Here is a 20,995-nt window from a genome sequence, read left to right as displayed (position 1 = left end):
CCCCCAAGCGCACCCAGGTCTCAGGGTCAGGTTTCCCCAGGCAAGGGTAGGTGTCCTCAAATGCATTGCACATGCTTGGCCGTTTCCACCCCATGAGGCCTAGTGCTCCCCCGCCAGGCAGCTACCCTGGCCCCTCGCTGCTGAAATCATTCCCGGGCCACACGGGCGGGAGCCAGCGGCAGCGCTGATGCTCTACGTGTGAATTCTGTCCCGTAGGGAGGGGCCAGGTGGATCCCGAAGACCCAGCATGCAGGAAGGCAGGAGATCCTGCCCTTCCCCGTTCCTCTCATGCCTTCGGCATGTGTTGGTGGAGGGTGTGCTGAAATCCGGAGCCTGGCTTCCCACCCCGCTGAGCGCGCCGGGAAACCGCACCCCGGAGATGGCTGGGGAGGCCAGTTAGATGGGGCAACGGGGACCCCAAGCGAGGGGCGGGTGACCCCGCCTTTGGGGTGGTGGAAATGGGACTGGCCGAAGGACTAAGGCTGCGTGGGCCGAGCGATTGAGTCCAATCCCAGCCAGGTGAAGGAAGCTGCCAGGCTCGGTCCTGCCCCCTTTAGGTATTTCTACCCCCCTGCACTGGTTCTGGTTCTGTCTCAGCAGCAGGGACAATGCCAACCTGCCCAACTGGCATCAACTGCCCGATGGCCAGGGAACCCTGCCTCAGTGAGAGCCCTTCAGAGAACCGGTCCGGAGCACCGAGCCGGGGGCCCTAGGGGCATCTCTTGCTGCAGCTGGGATGCATGTGCAATGCGCTTTACACTGGACACCTCGAGGAACCCATGCAAAGGAGCCTTGTCATTTCCCCCCGGGGCCGAGGAATCTGATACCCAGGAGGGGCCGGGGATGGGGAGGGGGGCGGGTAATTCCAGCAGCCGCGTGGGCTGCCATTGCCGGGACTGGTATCGGCCTAACCCGGGCGGCAAGGACCAACCACAGCACTCTGCGTCAGGCACAAGGCTAGAGACAAGGTAGAGACCCACCTATCCGATAGGTCTAGGGACCGCCTGCTTTCAAGGGAGAACTGGCGGCTGGTCCGCCTGCTCGACTCGGAGGCGGACTCAGCGTCGCTGCGCCCGTTTGTGGCAGAATCGACGCTATCGTAGCGTCTGCCGGGGAGGAGAGGAACATGGTCAGCAAAGGTCACCCGGGAACCAACGACACCACAACAGACAATGAGCTCCCAGCAGGGCCGCGCAGCACGCCCCCTCCTCTCTTCGGGGCCGCGCCCCCTGGCATCCGCCCTCACACCAACGGAGCCATGGCCCTGGGGGTCCTGCGGCCGTTCCCCCGATGCCCCAGGGAGTGTCGGATTTTGGGGAGGGCTAGGAGCAGATTCCCCAATCTGGGATCTCCCTGAGGGTGGGAGTGCAGGATCTTGAGGCTGAATGCTCAGGAGCAGTGAGGCTGTGGTGCCAGCAGATAGATTGGTGCAGGGAAGGCAGATGGCATGGGAACTTCCCCCTACAGCGCTGCCAATGCGGACAGCCCGGCTACGCTTCCAGGCCTGGCCCATGCAGCTCCAGCAATGCCTCTGCAGCATCCTCAGCTACTCCACTCCTGGTCTGTCCCTCACAGCCCTGCCCGTGCACCTCAATCCCGATCAGCGATAGCCCTGCCCTTGGTGTCTCCAGAGTGGAGAGGACTGTCCCTGGGACTCGGATGGATCCCCCAACCTTCATCTCCTCGATGTTTATTAGGGTTTTACCCTTCGGTGTTCTAACACTAGCCAGGGATTAGATGGGGAGGAAGCACTGGTTAGTCAAACTCCGCCCACAATCCAAAGCTCCACCCACAATCGCTCTTTCTACTATCACAGAACAGTTAACCATGGCACCGCTGGAACCCACCATTAGGTTTCAGAGTTAACCCCCAGCGAGAGGAATGCAGGCAACAGGATCTAACTGCCTGCAGCCTGCACAGCCTCAGGGGCTTTCCCCACAGAGCCTGGATTTTAATTTTGAATGAAAGCTAAGATTCTGGAGGAAGCGGCTGGGGTCGGGACAGAAATGCTAGGGTGGGCACCACTGCATACCAGCTCTGTCCAGCCTTTGCCAAGAGCTATAGCTAATCTGCCCAAGGGCACGGCTTTTTCTCCTCCTCTGAGACAGCCCCCTTCCCATCCATATCTCTCTCCCGGATTGCTGCAGCATAGCCTGGCCTAACCTCTCCCACCTGATGTCTGGGGCTGCCGACCATCACACGTCTGTCTGCGGCGCAGCAGGTCAATATCACAGGCCGTCCGAGGGCCGGCGTCGGCCTTCCCCAACTCTACCTGATGGGCCGCTGATCCGAGTAGTCCATCTCGTAGCTCTGCACGGAGTCCGTGTACGAGTCGCGGGAGCTCTGCTGCTGGTGCCTCATGGGATACTGGTGGACCGAGGCGTTGGGCTGGGACGTGGTGTAGTACGGAGGCGGGATGCTATTACTGGTCTCGCTTCGGTAATCGCTGTCCCGGTCGTCCATGGTGCTGTCGGGGTCGTCATCTGCAAAGGGACGGTTGCCACCGGTGAGCATTGTACGCGGGAAGGGGCCAGAGGCCACCGCGTGACAGAGAGGCGCGAGATAGCCAGTGTCTCAGCAGCAACGACAATGCCAACCTCTACTGCCTGGCTGGCATCAATGAGAACCGGGCCACTGCTTCAAAGGCCCCCGCCTCTGTGGGACTTTCCCCTAGGAGACTCAGCTGGAGAGGCCTAGAGAGGGGCCTACACTTGGTGGGCACTGACGTCCAGGGAGCTGCCAGTGCCCAGCAGCTCTGGGTATCCGGCCCCGGCTGTGTGAGTGGGGAGAGCGGCACTGGCACGTGTTGGGCACGCAGGGAAGGTTAGTGCTCCAGGAGCCGATGGCTCTGCCCAAAGCCATGCTGCCCCGGTGCGCCCCAGCAGCAGTCTGCCTCCCTGTGCCCGTTCACGCTGCCCCACCCCCTGTGCACAGACCGCTGGCAGAGGCTAGACCCTGGTGGCTGGGCACCATGCTAGCTCCCCAATCCTGCAGAACTCTGTGCCGCTCATGGCTGCCCTCCGCCGCCTCTTCGGGCGACCGTCCCTGGGGTCCTTTGGAGGCAGTGGGCCCGAGGCAGGAGTTCGAGGCCGCGCGGTTCCGCCGCGGCGCCTAGCACTGAGCCGCGGTTCGGCTGGTGCCGTTGGAGCGGGGGGAGCGGACTCCAGGGGGGGATTTAGCTCTGGGCGTGTTACACTGGAGCGGGCGTGTCGGTCCCAGCTTGGGCAGATGTCAGCAGCGTGGCTGTGGTGCCGCGAGCGGGAGGCCGAGGCCTGCCGCAACGGGGGGCGGTACCGCCACGTCCTCCAGGCCTGGGAGCGCCCAGGCCCTTCAGGGCATCGACCCACCAAGCGGCCTCCCCCCAGCCCAGCCCGCAAGGGGTGGAGTGCAATGGGATTCCTTATCCTGCAGAATCAGCCAGAGCCGCTACCCCAGCCTGGGCCGGAGGTGGGGGGGGAATGGGAGTATACATAAGGGGGGAGAGGTAGGGGGGAGGAAGAGATGGAGGAGGGATCTACAGGATGCCGACGTACCCCTACTGCTCTCCTGCCTTGGAGAGGCAGGGGGTCCCTGGGCAACCCCCTCTGGCTGGTGCCCATGGACCAAGAAAAGCCCAGTGCCTTGTGCCCAAAGATTGCAATGCCGTCTGCATACTGCTCCATCGCTCCCCGCCCCGGGGACGGTCCATCCACCCACCCCAAAAAGTATCTGTAGCCGGGCCTGTGCCCCTCTCTCCAGGAGCACGGGGGAGACGTGCCATCTGCATGAAAAGACGAAAGCCAGGCCGGGCCAAGACAGAGGTGAGGCTAGTCTCAGGCCCCCCTGCATTGCCCGCTAGCCACCCAGACCCCTCTGCTCCCCTGCACGGCTCTTCTGTGTTAGCCACCGGGCCTTAGGGGGCCAGAGGCAGAACGGGCCTCCCCCTGGTTGGGGGGTGGGCAGCCCTTTAGGAGGCCAGCGGGTAGGAAAGGGGGGTGCCACCTGCGTTCTGGGTGAGAAGGCGATCGGATACTTACTCTGCTGCTCTCCCCAGCCAAAATAATTCCAGTTGCCTATAAAGAAAAGGGGCAGAGACAATAAGACGGACACGGCTGTGGGAGTAGGTGTTAGAGCCCGGGTGGGAGAACAAAGCCCCTTTTAGAGCCCGGCCCAAAGCAGACCCCCAGCTTCCCCCCGCAGCCCCGATGCTCAGACTCCGGCACTGCGCCGGGCGGAGTTGGGGCTCTGGCTCCAGCCCCGGCCCCCACCAAGCGCTGGGGAAACTCAGACCCCGAGCTGAGCTCTGCGGCCCGGGCTCTTTGCCGTAGGCTCGGAGAGGTCGGATCAGGCACGCTGCAAGGGTATGTTCCGGACAGGCCCCGGCAGGCTGCAAGACCGGGCAGGACATGGGGTGAGCAAGGATCCGTGGGGCAGGGGGCTGGGGGAAGAGCGGGGGTCTGTGAGAGGCAGATCCAGACGCTCGGGGCAGGCTGGGAGAAAGAGCATAGGGAGGGGGAGCGGCTCTTAAATTCTGGTGGAGCTGGGTCGCCTCCTTCTCGCCCCGGATGGGGGATGGGAGGGGCCAGGGTGTTACGCTGTGGGGCTGCTCCGGGCATCCCGAGCCCCTCTTTCTGCCCCCCCTCTCCGGGAGGACAGAGACTGGCACTGGGCCCTGAAGCCGCCATCTCCACATCCAGGGCCTGGGGGACCCGTTCCCTTGCCAGATCTCGGCTGGTCGTCGTTCTCCGAATTTGCCAACACGAGCGCGCCAAAAAGACCCACAAGCCGTTAGGCCGGAGCCCGCAGCTGCCAACGCAGCTCCTCGGCCTCTGCGCCACAGCGAGCCAGGGGAAGAAAGCCTGGGGCAGCAGGAGGGAGCAAACGCAGAAGGCCAGAGGCCACGCTGAGGGACGTCACGCCTGGCTCAGAACTAATGGGACAGAGTCGGCCCTGGGGTAACCCCACTGACCTCACCGGCCTTAGGGCAGGAGAGAACTAGGCCCACTGACCAATTTGCCCCAACGCAACAGCCCTTTGAGGTGGGTGTGACGAGCCCCCATGTCGCAGAGGGGAAAACCGAGGCACGGAGTGTGTGCGGTGGGGGGAAGTAACTGGTTCAGGGTCACCCAGCGACTCTGCTGCCAGCTGGGCTGGGTGGGGCCACCTCTCACTGCAAAGCCAAGAGATCTGGGGAGGATCCAGCCCCCAACTCTGCCTTCACGTGGGCACCTCCCTACCCCAAATGCTCCGGCCCTGATGCCTCAGTTCCTTCCCCACCTCAGCAGGGCCACCCGGCCCCAGCTTCCTCCAGGCTCGGTGCTACTCGGCCAGATCCGACCCTTCTCCCTAAGCCAGTGCTGAGTCCCCATCCCTGTCAGCTCTTCCTCAGCCCCGTCCCAACTGCTCCCCGCCCTTCCTGCTCCCCCCACCCCGTTCAGGGAACCTGCCTCCCAGACGTGGGCCGAGCCGAACCGACCCTGCTCCAAAGCTTCCCAGGCCAAGGCAGAGGACTGGAGCGGAGGAGAGCGAACACACGGCAGAGGAGGGGAGGGAGACAGAGCAGGGGGAAGGAGAGAGGGAAGGGGGCCAAGGACTTCAGAGGAGGGGGATCAGGTCTCCAGCGACCCAGGCCGAGTCCCTGCTTCCCAGGCTGGGGCGTGTCGTCAGCCCAGACCCCTCCCCAGCTGTCGCCCCCTTGCAGGAACGCTGCCCAACTGCAGCTGCTGACCCAGAGGGGGCGATGTGCTGGGAACCCTGCAGGGTGCGGGCTAGAGGCGTCGTCCCCACGCTAATCGGGGTGGTGTGGGCCATGCACAGGAACGGGGCAGGGACTGTGAGTTGGGGGGCAAGGGAGACACGGGCCCTATGATCATCCCCACCCCACCTCACCTGGGGGGTCAAACAAACTCCTCCCACCCCCCTAGCTCCGTCCAGGCACCAACCAGCCCCCCCGGGGTCCGGCCCGAGAGGCACCTGTGACCCAGCTCTACGGGAGCTGGAGGGTCCCGGGCCCAGAGGAGTGGGGGGCTTGATGCTGGAGGTGATCGGTACTTACAGCACTGGGAGCCGGGCACGGGGAGCGGTTTGTCCTGCTCCTCCTGGAACTCGTACTGGGGAAGAGAACAGAGGGGTGGTCACAAGCATCCCGGCCAGGCAGCCTCCCCCCGGCCCCGCAGCCCTTCAGGGGGGTGAGGATAGACTCCCAGGGCACTCAGTGCAGATCCCCGTGGGACGTCCCCCTGGTCCTGTCTCTGCCAGTGAGGCCCTGGCACGCTCGCCCAGCCAGGCACCACCTGAATGCACCCAACCCAGCAGTGCCGGGGGGGGGGGGGGCTGTGAACTCACACAGGGGATCAGGGCCGGCAGGGGGGGCCAGGCCCCAGGGCTGACTTACATCATCCTGATCCTTCATAGCATTCAACTGCTCCAGCTTCTTCGCCCAGTACCTGGCCTCCTCCTCGGGGATGTCTGAAAGCAGAGAGGCCCCCTTGCCAGCAGCCCGTGGGGTCTCCGTGGCCCGGCCCCTCCCTCCCAACGCAGCCCCTGGGGCCCTGCACATGGGGGCCCAGCTCTGGGTCATGGCGCCAGCCTCTGGCTGGGTCTGCAGCTGAGCAGAAGATGGCAAGGAGAGGCAGCCTGTGCTGGGGGGGGGGGAAAGGAATGGATCTGTGGGGCAGGGAGGGAAGGGGGGTGGCAGGGCTGGGCCAGAGGTGAGCAGGAGCCAGGGCTCCCAGCTCCAGCCTGGGGGGTGGGAGTGGAGTTGGGGAGCCCCACACCCTGATCGGCTCCTCACCGGAAGGGAAAGGAGGGCGGAGGGGAGGAGCGGTAGGTCGGGCACATGGCGTGAGGGAGGGGATCCAGGAAAGGACTGATGACGCCCCTCAGTCCCGACCCGCAGCCCCCTGCTATCCCAGCCCTGGGCTCGCCCCACAGCTCTGCCAGTGCCCCTCAATCCTGAACCACAACCCTATTGCGTTTCCAGTTTTGGGGCCCCCATCTCTGTCAATCCCCCCTCATCTACACATCTGGGGTGTGAGGAGGGAAATATCCCCAAGGAGGGAGAACCCCGGGCACACGACGGGGATGGGGGCACAGGCCAGGAGCCCTTCTCGCCCCCTGGCCCTGGGGAGGGTACCGTACCGAGCGGTAACTCGAAGCGGGTGTCCAGCAGGATGCGGTGGAAGGTGGGGTCCTTGGTGCCAGAGATCTCGTTGTCGGTCATGATGACCTGGGAGTCGAGGGTGAGCCATTCCCCGGGGCCCTCCTAGGGGAGAGAACTGGGGGGTCAGGACAGACGCCAGGGGAACGAAGCCCTGCTTAGATTCTCCCAGCCTGGCAAATAACCCAGCCCTGCTGCCCTGCTCTGGCCCTTTCATGGGGCTAAGCCTCACAGCTCTGTGTGCCGGGGGAGGGTCTGTTACTGGGGGGGGGGAACTGAGGCACAAGGGGGGCAGCGATTTCCTGAGCCAGGAATGGAACCCAGGAGTCCTGAGTCCCAGATCCCTGCTCCCCCTCCTGCTAGCAGCCATAGCGAAGAGCTGTGCCTCCACCCGCCCCCTGCCTCGAGCTCCCCTTCCGGAGAGGACGATTTGCGGCAGTGCCAGGTCATGGAGCTCTCCCTGCCCGCAGGAGCAGTGCCAGGGCAGGGAGGCTAAATCCCCGGCCTGCCCCATGGCGCCTTCGAGCGCCGACTGCCGGAGGGGGCACAAGGGCTTGGTACACAGGCTCATCATTAACCCTTTGCACCCTGGAGACTCCTCCTCCCCCCCAGCCTTGCTTTCCTCCCAGCTGCTGGAAGAGAACCCCAAATCCCCCAGGCTGACCCTCCCCACCCCCAAGCAGGCCCTTCCCCGCCTGTCTCCAGGCATCACCCGCCTGGCTCTGCCAGGATGTGCCCTGGGGGTTAGGAGGAGGCTGAGCCTTTGCACAGGAAGGGGACTTGGGGGTCCAGGGGATGGGTGGCTCTGCCAGGGCACTGGTCCCTTCTCCCCGCAGACACAGACCCTCCCCTCGCTCCACCCCCAGAAGGCCGGCAGGTGGCGATGCCCAGTCCGGGCTCCGAAGGGCAGAGAGCCAGGAAGGTCCGGGAGTGGCTGCTGTCTGGGCCCTGCTGGGGAGAGCGCCCCGTGCCTACCTCGTTGGACTGCCGGATGGTCTGCAGGGGGATCCACACCGTCCCCACCATGGTGTCCCAGATCAGCCCCTTGTTCCACACCTCCACCGTCAGCCCCAGGTCCAGCCGGTTAATCTCACTGCAAGGGAAGCAAAGCGACCACGTGCCCATCAGCGCTGGCCTTGTCTGGCTCGCTGCCTCTCCCACGACCCTGGGCAGGCTGGCCCCCCGTCCCCATCGGGCCCCACATATGAGTGAGCTCATGCCACAGGGCTGGGAGTCAGTGCTCTTGCCCCACTCCCCACAGCACCCCCTGCCGGGAGAGGTTGGGACTGGGGGAGCTGGGAGCCCCCCTGAGCCAGCGCTGGAACACGGCAGAGGGAGGTTAGGTAGACAGCTCCAGCTCCCAAGATTGCACTAGCTGTGACTTGTCATCTAGACACAGCACAGCTCTGGAAATTGTGTCTGTGAGTTAACTGTGGGGGGGGGAGGGGCACATTTTTCTTTGGTAGGTCCTACAAAAATGTTTGAATTTCCCAGCATCCGAGGCGAGTTTAACACAAGCCAACATGCTTCCGAATCTCCTCCCGCTTCGCTGCGTAGAAGTCAGAGTCTCCCTCCGTCGGAGGATCCCGCTTCCGAGCAATCTGGAGCCGCCAACGGTTTGACCCTTGTCACTTTAATCTCCTGTGGGAGTGTTTGGCCTGAGACGGGAGCGTCATTCGAGTGCGGGTAATTAGGGCCCTTTGCTGAGTCCCGGCTGTGTCTGCAGCGGCCCAGCCTGCAGCCCCCCGGCCCCAGTCTGGGCCGCGCTCGTGTCTGACGCTTTAAGCAGATGGATGCAAAATGAGGGAGCAAAGGGGAGAGGCGGTTTCCTGCCACATGGAGCAGCCTGGTCCCTTGCTGCTGGGATCCCTCCAGGGTCTGCCTCGGCTTGGGGGTTAACAGCCGCCATGTTCCTAGCAGCCCCAGGCTCTGGGCCTAGCTGTGGCCTCCAGGCCTGCCCAGTGCCCCTCTCTCTGTGACATGGCAGGTGTTTACACTGCTGACGGGCAGGGAATTATTCTGGTCTCACCCTGCTCCGGTTCCCCAGGCCCCCTCTTCAGACTGCAGTGGCTCAACTGGCAGCCCGCTCTCTCTAACTCTCCACTGGTGTGTCGAGTGCCTCGGGCATCGTGCCCAGGCAGAGAGCAGGGATCTGGCACCCACCTGGGGGTCTGGCAGGGCCAACGGCCATGGGTGCGCCAAGAGACACCTCCCCTTCCCCTCCACCCGATTGCAGGCTCCATGGCCGGGGGGCTGCCGAGGGGCCAGGAGTTTCTCCGGGCCACCCATCGAAGGTGGGGTGACCTGAGACACTCCTGGTGCCACAGCTGCCTCCCATAGTAGCATCTCTGGGAGAGAGATGGGGGCAAGGCCTTGACAGAGGGGATGGGAGAGGTATAGAATCATAGAATATCAGGGTTGGAAGGGACCTCAGGCGGTCATCTAGTCCAACCCCCTGCTCAAAGCAGGACCAATCCCCAGACAGATTTTTGCCCCAGATCCCTAAATGGCCCCCTCAAGGATTGAACTCACAACCCTGGGTTTAGCAGGCCAATGCTCAAACCACTGGTGCCTGACTTGGCGGTTGCAGGAGACTCAGCGTCCAGCTGCCCCAGGCCATGGGGCAGGTACCGGATCAGTGACGCCTAGAGATAAGGGCAGGGTGAAGAGCAAAGGGCAACAGACCATCTCAGTTCCTGCTGCTAGCTCCGGGGATCCTACACCCGAGCCCCCAACGTCCCGGTTTATCTGGGGCGCACCTGATTTTGAGGATTTGTGGAGCTTGTGTGGCACGTGGGTTTTATCGTTTATGCAATTACATCATGCAATAGGGGACAGCCAAAAAATGACAAGTTTTTAAAGTGCTTATATACCAATGCTAGAAGTCTAAGTAATAAGATGGGTGAACTAGAGTGCCTTGTATTAAATGAGGATATTGATATAATAGGCATCACAGAAACCTGGTGGAATGAGGATAATCAATGGGACACAGTAATACCAGGGTACAAAATATATCGGAAGGACAGAACAGGTCGTGCTGGTTGGGGAGTGGCACTATATGTGAAAGAAAGCGTAGAATCAAATGAAGTAAAAATCTTAAATGAACTACATTGTACTATAGAATCTCTATGGATAGTAATTCCATGCTTGGAAAATAAGAATATAGCAGTAGGAATGTATTACTGACCACCTGACCAGGATGGTGTTAGTGACTCTGAAATGCTCAGGGAGATTAGAGAGGCTATTAAAATAAAAAACTCAATAATAATAATGGGGGATTTCAATTCTCCCCATATTGACAGGGTACAGTCACCTCAGGACAGGATACAGAGATAAAGTTTCTTGACACCTTAAATACTGGTCTTGGAGCAGCTAGTCCTGGAACCCACACGAGGAGAGGCAATTCTTGATTTAGTCCTAAGTGCAGCACAGGATCTGGTCCAAGAGGTGAATATAGCTGGACCGCTTGGTAATAGTGACCATAATGTAATTAAATTTAACATCCCTGTGGCAGGGAAAACACCACAGCGGCCCGACACTGTAGCATTTAATTTCAGAAAGGGGAACTACACAAAAATGAAGAGGTTACTGAAACAGAAATTAAAAGGTTCAGCACCAAAAGTGAAATCCCTGCAAGCTGCATGGAAACTTTTTAAAGACACCATAACAGAGGAGCAACTTAAATGTATCCCCCAAATTAAAAACATAGTAAGAGAACCAAAAAAGTGCCACTGTGGTTAAACAACAAAGTAAAAGAAGCAGTGAGAGACAAAAAGGCATCCTTTAAAAAGTGGAAGTTAAATCCTAGTGAGGAAAATAGAAAGGAGCATAAACTCTGGCAAATGAAATGTAAAAACCTAATTAGAAAGACCAAAAATGAATTTGAAGAACAGCTAGCCAAAGACTCCAAAAGTAATAGCAACATTTTTTAAAATACATCAGAAGCAGGAAGCCTGCAAAACAACCAGTGGGGCCACTGGACGATCGAGATGCTAAAGGAGCCATCAAAGACGGTAAGGCCATTGCGGAGAAACTAAATGAATTCTTTGCATCAGTCTTCACTGTTGAGAATGTGAGGGAGATTCCCAAACCTGAGCCATTCTTTTTGGGTGACAGATCTGAGGAACTGTCCCAAATTGAGGTGTCATTAGAGGAGGTTTTGGAACAAATTGATAAACTAAACAGTAATAAGTCTCCAGGACCTGATGGTATTCACCCAAGAGTACTGAAGGAACTCAAATGTGAAATTGCAGGACTACTAACTGTCATCTGTAACCTATCATTTCAATCAGCTTCTGTACCAAATGACTGGAGGATAGCTAATGTGACGCCAATTTTTAAAATGGATCCAGAGATGACCCTGGCAACTACAGGCCAGTAAGCCGCACTTCAGTACCGGGCAAATTGGTTGAAACGATCCTAAAGAACAAAGTTGTCAGACACATAGATGAACATAAATTGTTGGGGAAGAGTCAACATGTTTTTTGTAAAGGGAAATCATGCCTCACCAATCTACTAGAATTCTAGAATTCTTTGAGGTGGTCAACAAGCATGTGGACAAAGGAGATCCAGTGGATATAGCGTATTTAGATTTTCAGAAAGCTTTTGACAAGGTCCCTCACCAAAGGCTCTTAAGCAAAGTAAGCAGTCATGGGATAAGAGGGAAGGTTCTCTCATGGATTGGTAACTGGTTAAAAGACAGGAAACAAAGGGTAGGAATAAATGGTCAGTTTTCAGAATGGAGAGAGGTAAATAGTGGTGTCCCCCAGGGATCTGTACTGGGCCCAGTCCTATTTAACATATTCATAAACTATCTGGAAAAAGGGGTAAACAGTGTGGTGGCAAAATTGGCAGATGATACAAAACTACTCAAGATAGTTAAGTCCCAGGCAGACTGCAAAGAGCTACAAAAGGATCTCACAAAACTGGGTGACTGGGCAACAAAATGGCAGATGAAATTCCAGGTTGATAAATGCACAGTAATGCACATTGGAAAACATAATCCTAACTATACGTACACAATGATGGGGTCTAAATTAGCTGTTACCACTCAGGAAAGAGATCTTGGAGTCATTGTGGAGAGTTCTCTGAAATCATCCACTCAATGTGCAGCGGCAGTCAAAAAAGCGAACAGAATGTTGGGAATCATTAAGAAAGGGATAGATAATAAGACAGAAAATATCAGATTGCCTTTATATAAATCCATGGTTCGCCCACACCTTGAATACTGTGTGCAGATGTGGTCGCCCCATCTCAAAAAAGATATATTGGAATTGGAAAAGGTTCAGAAAAGGGCAACAAAAATGATAGGGGTATAGAACGGCTTCCATATGAGGAGAGATTAATAAGATTGGGACTTTTCAGCTTGGAAAAGAGGCGACTAAGGGGGCATATGATAGAGGTCTATAAAATCATGAGTGGTATAGAGAAAGTAAATAAGGAAGTGTTATTTACTCCTTCTCATAATACACCTCTACCCCGATATAACGCGACCCGATATAACACGAATTGGGATATAACTCGGTAAAGCAGTGCTCCGGGGGGGCAGGGCTGCGCACTCTGGCGGATCAAAGCAAGTTCGATATAACGCGGTTTCACCTATAATGCGGTAAAATTTTTTGGCTCCCGAGGACAGTGTTATATAGGGGTAGAGGTGTACAAGAACAAGGGGCCACCAAATGAAATTAATAGGTAGCAGGTTTAAAACAAACACAAGAAAGTATTTTTTCACACAACGCTCTGTCAACCTGTGGAACTCCTTGCCAGAGGGTGTTGTGAAAGTCAATACTATAACAGGGTTCAAAAGGGAGCTAGATAGATTCATGGAGGACAGGTCCATCAACGGCTATTACCCAGGACGGGTAGGGATGGTGTCCCTAGCCTCTGTTTGCCAGAAGCTGGGAATGGGCGACAGGATGGATCACTTGATGATTACCTGTTCTGTTCATTCCCTCTGGGGCACCTGGTGTTGGCCACTGTCGGTGGACAGGATACTGGGCTTGATGGACCTTTGGTCTGACCCAGTCTGGCCGTTCTTATGTTCTGACACCAGCCACCCAAGAGCGGGAGGTCCCTGCCCCCCCACACCCAAGGGAGTACTCACAACATGAAGTCCTGCTCCCAGCAGGGCAGGTTCCCCCGCACTGCGATGGTCGTGCTCTTGACATTCTGCACCTTCAGCGTCACGTAGGTGTTGAACTTCTCTGCAGGGAAGGGAGCAGAAGGTGGAGCTCTGGGCCTGGATCAGCGCCGTGCTGGGTCAGGGGTACCACGAGCCCCCTGGGCGGGTCAGAAAACCTCGTGCTCCCCAGCCCCAGCCTCAAAGGCCACCCGCTGGCTCTTCCCATCAGCCCAGGGGCCTCCCTGTCCCCATGCAGCGTCTCCAGCCAACACAAGGGATGTTCTTCCTGCATTGCCCTCTGTAGTGGGCAGGGCCAGCTCCAGGCACCAGCTTACCAAACAGGTGCTTGGGGCGGCCACTTCGGAGAGGGGCGGCATGTCCAGCTGTTCGGCGGCAATTCGGCGGACGGTCCCTCACTCCTGCTCAGAGCGAAGGACCTCCTGCCGAATTGCCACCGCAGATCGCGATCACGGCTTTTTAGTTTGTTTGTTTGTTTGGCTGGCTGCTTGGGGCGGCCAAAACCCTGGAGACGGCCCTGGTAGTGGGGCAATTGCCCCACTCCTGGAGAATTTAGGCTGCAGCAGGCCAGTGGGCCTGCATAGACTGGTAGCCAATCAGAGAAGGGCTTATTGGGAGCCAATCAGGGCCCAGATTGGAGGCAGCCAATCAGGGCCAGGCTCAGCCCTATAAAAAGGCTGCTCAGGAAGGCAGCAGGGAGTCTGTCCCAGGCCTTTGATGGGGGAAGGTCTGTCTCCTGAGCAGGAGACCAGCACCCAGGACAGCGCAGTGCTGGGCAGGCTCAGGGAAGCAGAGTGGCGCTCTAGCCTGAGGGGAAGGGCCTAGCGGGTGCGAGGGGCCGTAGGGGAAGCGGCCCAGGGAAGTAGGCAGACGGAGGGGAGAGAAGGAGGACAGCGAGGCTGTTGCCAGAGGGTCCCTGGGCTGGGATCCGCCCCCTTGCAGTACACCCAGCCATTGGCCGTAGGGAGCGGCCATTACAGACCACGCCAGATCCCTGACAGGAGGGATTAGACTTTGGGGTGTGTGGTTGACCACGGTGGCTGGAGCATAGAGACTGCTGATTGACACCCCCCCCCCCCGGAAGGGGGTCTGGATGGACTAAGGGGCACTGCTGGAGGGCAGTGGTCCTGAAGAGGATGCCGTGAGTTGGTGAGAGACGTGGGCTCAGAAGCCAACTGAGGGCAAGACAACGGGCGGGATACCACCGAGAGGGGGCGCTCCACTGGACTGAGCTAATTCCCAGAGGCAACCAGTAGGAGGTGCCGCGGTGGTGAGTCCCAACCCTGTCACTCCCTCCCTGAGCCCAGCTCCAGCACTGACCCTGCCCTGGACTCCCCAACCATCTCTGCCCCAGGACCGGCCCAGCCCCCACACCTGCAGCACCAGCTCCAACCCCCCCGACCATCTCAGCCCTGGGAATGTCCCACGCAAGAACTTTCAGCAGTTTGTTGCCAGCTAGGGGCATGGTCAGCTCCCGACGCTGCTTCAGCCCACGTGCAGCATTGTTAATGCAGCATATCTTGACCCGACTGTCCTATACAGCTCTGCTAATGCCCCTCACTCCTGACCCGCAGCCCCCTGCTAGCCCAGCCCTGGGATCTGGGCGCCCCCCCCCAGCTCTGCTAATGCCCCTCAGTCCACCCACTCTGGCCTGGCCTGCGTTTCACTCTCCCTGGGCAGAGATGGCAGCAGCAGCTGGTGGGTGGGTGGGGGGCATTGCAGAGGTGCTGAGTGTCCAGGAGTGACTAGACCGAGAGCGACTTGGCTCCTCTCCTCCAGCTCAGCACCCTCCCCCCACCCCGGACCTGGGGTGTCGCTCACCCCGCTGGGTGTTTCATCAGAACTGCTTCTGGCAGCCTGGCTGGCTCGACCCCTACCCCCACCCCCCAGGGCCTCACTCGGCGCTCCCCACCTTGACCCCTGGATGTGTGCATGGGACACCTCCCGCCCTCCCAGGCCAGCACTGGTAGAGGCAGGGGCAGAGGGGGATTGCACGCAGCTCCACTCTCCAGCAGGGGGCGTGCCTGGTGCCAGCTCAGCTCCCCTGATGCTTGGAGCTCTGTGCAAACAGGGGGCAAGGGGGCCAAACTCCATCAGTTCTGGATGGTTCCTGCCCCCAGGAGGGGAGCTAGAGAACAAAGCCCCTCTGCACGCCTGCTCTACAGCTGCTGGGCCTTCCCATCCCAGGTGCGGGAGCGGAGCAGGGTGCCCCCCAGCTCTTCACAGATGGGGTGAAAAGAGCCCTCCTGCCCAGGCGTCACAGAAAGGAAGCCAGTGAGGTGTGTGTGTGTGTATGTGAATGTGTGCACACAGCATGGGTATGGGTATGTATAGTATGCTTGTAGACGTGGGTGCAGTGTGACCCACATGTGTCTAGACTCCCCTCCCCTCCCAAAGCCAGGGATAGAACCAGGAGTCCTGACACCAACTCCCCAGCTCTAACCACTGGACCCCACTTCCTCTCTATTTTGTCCTTTGTATCTGCTGATCCTTTTCGGTAAACCCTGGGGAAGCTGGGACAGGCCCCACCATGAGTCCTTAGAACGAGGCCTAGCTCGGGGGTACAGGCGCCCCTGCCTCGAGGCTCCTCTTGCCTACTCCCTCTGTGCTTTCTCCCCAGCAAACCCAAGCTGCTCACCCAGGGGCCCTCAACGATCCTTCGTCTCAGCACTCACCACTCGGCTTTTTTAAGTCAGACCCACACTAACCCCCTGTGGGAAACCTGGCCCCCTCCTGCAGTGCGGCTGGGGAGAGGCTCCTGCCCCTGGCACCCGTATCGCCCATGTGACCAGGGGTAGCGGGAGTGACTTACCTTGGGCCCCGTCAAACTTGGCTTTTTTAACTGCAAAGAAAGAATAAAACGTTTTAGCCTCCAGGCCCAGAGACCCGCCTGGGAAGTGCTAATGCCCCGTCTTGTCCCCGCTCCTAGCGAGACAGGCCGAGACCTGCTGGAGAATCCCCTCTCTGCAGGAAAGCAGGGGCCCCTTGCTCCCCCCAGCTCCGGATGCGCTAGTGCCCATTGCAATGCGGGCTGGCAGCTTGGGCCCAGGTCAGGACCCTCCTGTGTCTTTGAGATTTTTGGGGTGCAGTCAGTCACCCCTTGTCCTACAACTAGGGTTACCATACGTCCTCTTTTTCCCGGACATGTCCGGCTTTTCGGCACTCAAACCCCTGTCCGGGGGGAATTGCCAAAAAGCCGAACATGTCCGGGAAAATGGCGGCTCTGCTCCTCCCCTGACTCTTCGGCTCTGTTTAAGAGCCGGGCTGCCCGAGCGCTACCGGCTTCGGGCAGCCCCCATGCCTCCGGACCCTGCGCTGCCGGAGCCCGGGAGGGGAAGTGCCCAGCCGAGGGTGCAGGGTCCGGAGGCAAGGGGGCTGCCCGAAGCCCAAGCGCTACCGGCTTCACGGTTTGCCGGGCAGCCTCCAGACCCTGCGCCCCCGGCTGGGCGCTTCCCCTCCCGGGCTCCAGCTGCGCTGGGCAAGCGCCAGCCGGGGGCGCAGGGTCTGGGGGCTGCCCGGCAAACCGTGAAGCCGGTAGCGCTCGGGCAGCCCTTTCCCCGTGGCTGGGAGTTGGGGGGCGGGGAAGGGGCGGAGTTGGGGGGCGGGGAAGGGGCGGAGTTGGGGGGGCTGGGGGTGGGGGAAGGGGCGGGGCCAGGGCCTGTGGAGGGTCCTCTTTTTTTTTTTATTTAATAGATATGGTAACCCTACCTACAACCCTGAAAGGTGGGGATGACTGGGTCTGGATCCGTGTCCCGGGTGTAACGACTCCCTGGATCCGAGCCCCCTGGAACTCGGGCCTGGATCCAGACTCAGGCCCCATCCCTATCTCAAAATGCCACTGAGACAAGGAGCACCTCCCCACTAGCAAACACCTCTGGGAAAAGTGCTGGCCTCTGTGTCTTAGCCCCCCTCAGCCTCGGGCCACTCACAGGCGCTCCCCAATCCCCACTGCCTTTGTGTCCAGCTATGCAGTCATGAATGCTTGACACGAGCGACTTGACCTTAAAAGCACTGTCTGCTGGCCCCAGAGAAACAGCACGGTGGAAAACCCCGGGGTCTTCAAATCTGTGTTGTGCTGCGCTCTGGACACAGGGCAGGGCTGGAGGGCTCTCAGCCGTGCTTTGGGTGGTTCTCATTGCATGAGAACCGCAGCAGAGTCCTGGGAGGAGCGTCAGGTGTCTTTCTCACTAGGCCTGCATTGAGTGGAAGCTGTGACCTTGTCATGAGACCTATTCTCGCATCTTGCTGGCTAGGATACATGAGGACCACTGCTCTCTACTGGATAGACAGGGTCAGGAATTCCTCCTCCTCTCTCTGGAACAGTGCCCGTCATCCACAGATAGCAAAGCACCTAAGAGATGCTAATTAAATTTTGCAAAAGCTCTGTGAAATAGGTGAGTGTTCTTGTACCCGTTACACATGTCACTTAGCAAAGGTATTGTTATGAGGGAGCAGGGCCTAGACGCTCCACCGTGCTAGGTGCTGTACAAAGACCGACTAAGAGACCGTCTCTGCCCCAAAGGCTTTACAATCTAAACAGATGAGATAAGCAAAGGATGGGAGGGGAGCCAGAGGCAAGTGACTCACCCAAGAGTAGGCAGCCAGAGGGAGGAATAGAACTCAGACTTCTTAGCTCCCAGATCAACGCTCTAGCCATGAGACAGTACTATACTCCCCCATAAAGTACAGCACGCGGGCCCCCCCTCCATGCATCACCCGCCCCAATAATGGCCAGACAACTCCAAATCCTAAACTGACAGAATTGGTGCCTTTGTCTCGTTAAATAAAGGCCCGGTTTTAACGTGGCATTACTCTCGAGATCAAAGGCAACAGATTCCCCTGCACATTGCTGGTTCAGGAAACGCCAGTGTCTCGCTGGACGCTACTGCGGCACATGTCACTGTTTAGCTAGTGATTTCCTTTTCTGTGCCCTGCCGCAGCGCTGGTCGGGCGTGTCTTGATGAAATGGACAAAACTGGTCATGGGAAAGGGCTGGGTTTGATGAGACTGTGTGCAGGTCCTGGACTGAAGTGAAGAGAGACCCCAGAATAACTTGGTAGCAAGGGCACTCCCTGGAGGGGGCAGGTGTGACGAACTGGGACTGTTCTTACTGTGGGCTTTGAATGCTGACAGGGGAGTGTGGCTAGGATAGTCTGCATTGGGGGATGGGAGACTGAGCGATGGAGAATACCTGAGCATGTAACATGAGAACCCAGGAAGGGGTTAGAGGCCAGGTGACACCTTTGCCCGGGAAACTGAACAAAGGCTGTGGGAGGGGTCGCTGAAGGCAGAGTTTCAGGAGCTGGCTGGGAAGCGGGCTGGGGAGCTGGCTGGGAGGCAGACCGGGCTCTGACCTCGAAAGGGGGCTGGGGCGCCCTGGGACCCCAAGATGGACCTAACTGAGGAGGGTCCTGTTGTCTGTGCCTGCAAGACCTGTCTTGGACTGTATTCCTGTCGTCTAAATAAACCTTCTGCTTTACTGGCTGGCTGAGAATCATGGTGAATCGCAGGAAGCCGGGGGTGCAGGGCCTTGTGTCCCCCCACACTCCGTGACAACTGGTGGCAGTGGTGGGATTCGAACCCACGCCCCCGAAGAGACTGGACCCAGGTTGAAGAAACACTGGGAGTGGAACATGGGCCTCTCATATCTGAGGTCAGGGCCCCAAGCACTGGGCCACAGAGTCAGTGTCTCTCTCAGACTCTGCCATAATGAATCGTTAAGTCGTTATACACAGTAGACTCACTCCACCGGGGAGAACCCCACCACAGAATAGTCTAGATGGCCAAGGTTCAAGTCTCACTTCCAGATGAGCCCTTGAGTGCTGAGCTAGGGCACTTCCTCCTCTCCTCTCCCTACTCCTCTGTTTTTAGATGAACAACTTGGAAGGCTCTTGGTCCCATCCCCTCGTGGGATGGGTTCCCGCTCCCCCTCCACAGTTCTAGGAGTCTGCGGGAGTCAGCTTTGTGCGTTCAGCTCAGTGCAGATTGTGCCAGGCGAGACACACCCACTGTGCTCCCTCTCACAGAGTCCTTCCTTGTTCCAGTATTTCCCCACCATTGCTCCCGAGGACCCATTAGATAGCTGCCCTAGGTTAGGCCTGCTGAAAATGCTGTTTGTGTTGTAAAGAAAGGAGGGTGCAAATATTCCCCAGAATTTGGGATAACCCAGTGGAGCGTCTCAGCAGTCGAGGCTGAGTCCGGCTGTAACAGGCCGACCTTTCTGCTCCCTGGCAGGAGTGTGAGGGTTCACCCCCTTGTTTCCTTCAATAAACTTTAAAGGGCCCGACTGAGTCTTGCTTTCCCATCACGACTTCCAGCACGACGCTGAGCTCCCATTGTTCCCAGAATGCAATAGATCCTGGACGTGCCGCCTGATCTTCAAATCACAGGGGGGCTCGTTTAGGGAGCGAGTCAGGCGACGGTAACGGATTTGCGCCAGCGCAAGCGGAGATTCATATGCAACGGGGAACGATTCCGCTAACGAAATCCGGTACTCGGCCAAAACTCCCCTGGTCTTCCGTGGCGCTGCTGTCGATCTGCAGCAGAGCGAGGGAGAGGAGAGTCGGGCCCCGAGACTGGAGTGAGAGTTAGGAGCACGTCCCATGGGGAAGAGCCAGTCTGGGGAGGAGCAGAGGGGAAGTCCCTTGATCGGAGGCATTTGAAGGCGACGCTGCCCAAAGCACTCTCCCGAAGGATCACACTTTAGCTGACGGGCGGGGTGGGGTGGCCGCTGACACTTTTCCATCTGGGATTTTCATGAGATCCTTGGTGCTAAAGGAAGCTCTGCTTCACAGGTCGCTGACCGACCCGGGCCACAGGACCTGGCTGGAGTCTAGCCACGGAGCAGCCCCCGCCTGGGCAGTCAGAGCAGCCCCAACACAGCTCACGGGCTGGGGCTGGCTTTGAAGCCAGCGAGCGAAAGCAGGAGTTGAAACATGTTGGAAAACTCTTATCGGCCTCCCGACAACAGAACAGCGGCTTGGGGGTGGGGGAAGCCGAGTGCCATGCGGGGAGACGGGATTGAACCACGAGACAGGGCCGGGATTAGCCGGCAGCGGCTGGGAGATCCCTGGGCGGCAGGATGGGCTCCCACAGGCCTGGTGGAGGCCAGCGACTCAGCTGGAGGAAGCCCAGGGAGGATACAGGCCTCAGCGGCTTGTGCAATGAGAGAAGCTCACGGCTGGGCCCGGCCGGGAGGGCTCAGCTGTCTTCGCGGGGAGACAGGCCAACACAGTCTCTCCACCACCGAGTCACGCTGCAGCCATTCCCTGAGCCCTCCACTCCCCTGCCCTGCGTGCTGCCTCTGTCTTTAACACACAGCGGCCAGGCCCCTGCATGGGCTCCCTGTCTCCATCTGCCTCCACGCCCCCGCAAAGCTGGGGGGTTGGCTGTAGGGGAGCAGCCCCCGTCCAACCGCCTGATGGGCAGCCCATCCCAGCGCTACGTGTGCAGTGCAGGGAACAGCCCTCCCTGCCGCGCGGCGGAGATGGCTGTGCGGCTCAGGCGTGGCGCGCGGTTTTATTACCATAGCTGCTGCTGAGTGCAGAGGAGTGGCTTTGAATGGCAGCATGGGGAAGTGGGGTTACGGGTTGAAACTTCGTTGAAACAGTTGGGTGGCAAAAGCTGTCCTTCATCTGGGATAAACGGAAGAAACCTGGTTCCTTTGCGGAACCAGGTAGCTGAAACAACAGCAGCCTGCTCCCCAAAGTACAGATCCA

The 20,995-nt window shown here is 58.9% G+C and overlaps 1 protein-coding gene across 1 annotated transcript in view; it reads right to left on the bottom strand.

Moving 5' to 3' along the window:
* LOC135894261 (protein unc-13 homolog A-like) overlaps positions 1-16,423 on the bottom strand; it is an 82,183-nt gene extending 65,760 nt beyond the window's left edge. The window contains 10 exon segments of the mRNA XM_065422324.1: positions 981-1,106; positions 2,273-2,483; positions 4,017-4,052; positions 6,035-6,089; positions 6,374-6,447; positions 7,120-7,243; positions 8,114-8,231; positions 13,242-13,341; positions 16,090-16,119; positions 16,399-16,423. Of these exon segments, the coding sequence (XP_065278396.1) occupies positions 981-1,106; positions 2,273-2,483; positions 4,017-4,052; positions 6,035-6,089; positions 6,374-6,447; positions 7,120-7,243; positions 8,114-8,231; positions 13,242-13,341; positions 16,090-16,119; positions 16,399-16,423 (899 nt within the window).
* Positions 16,424-20,995: the final 4,572 nt, after the last annotated feature.

Source organism: Emys orbicularis, chromosome 24 (assembly GCF_028017835.1).
Source record: "Emys orbicularis isolate rEmyOrb1 chromosome 24, rEmyOrb1.hap1, whole genome shotgun sequence".
Classification (NCBI taxonomy): Eukaryota; Metazoa; Chordata; order Testudines; family Emydidae; genus Emys; species Emys orbicularis.
The sequence above is the reverse complement of the archived record's forward strand: the minus strand, read 5'-3'. Positions and strand labels throughout refer to the sequence as shown.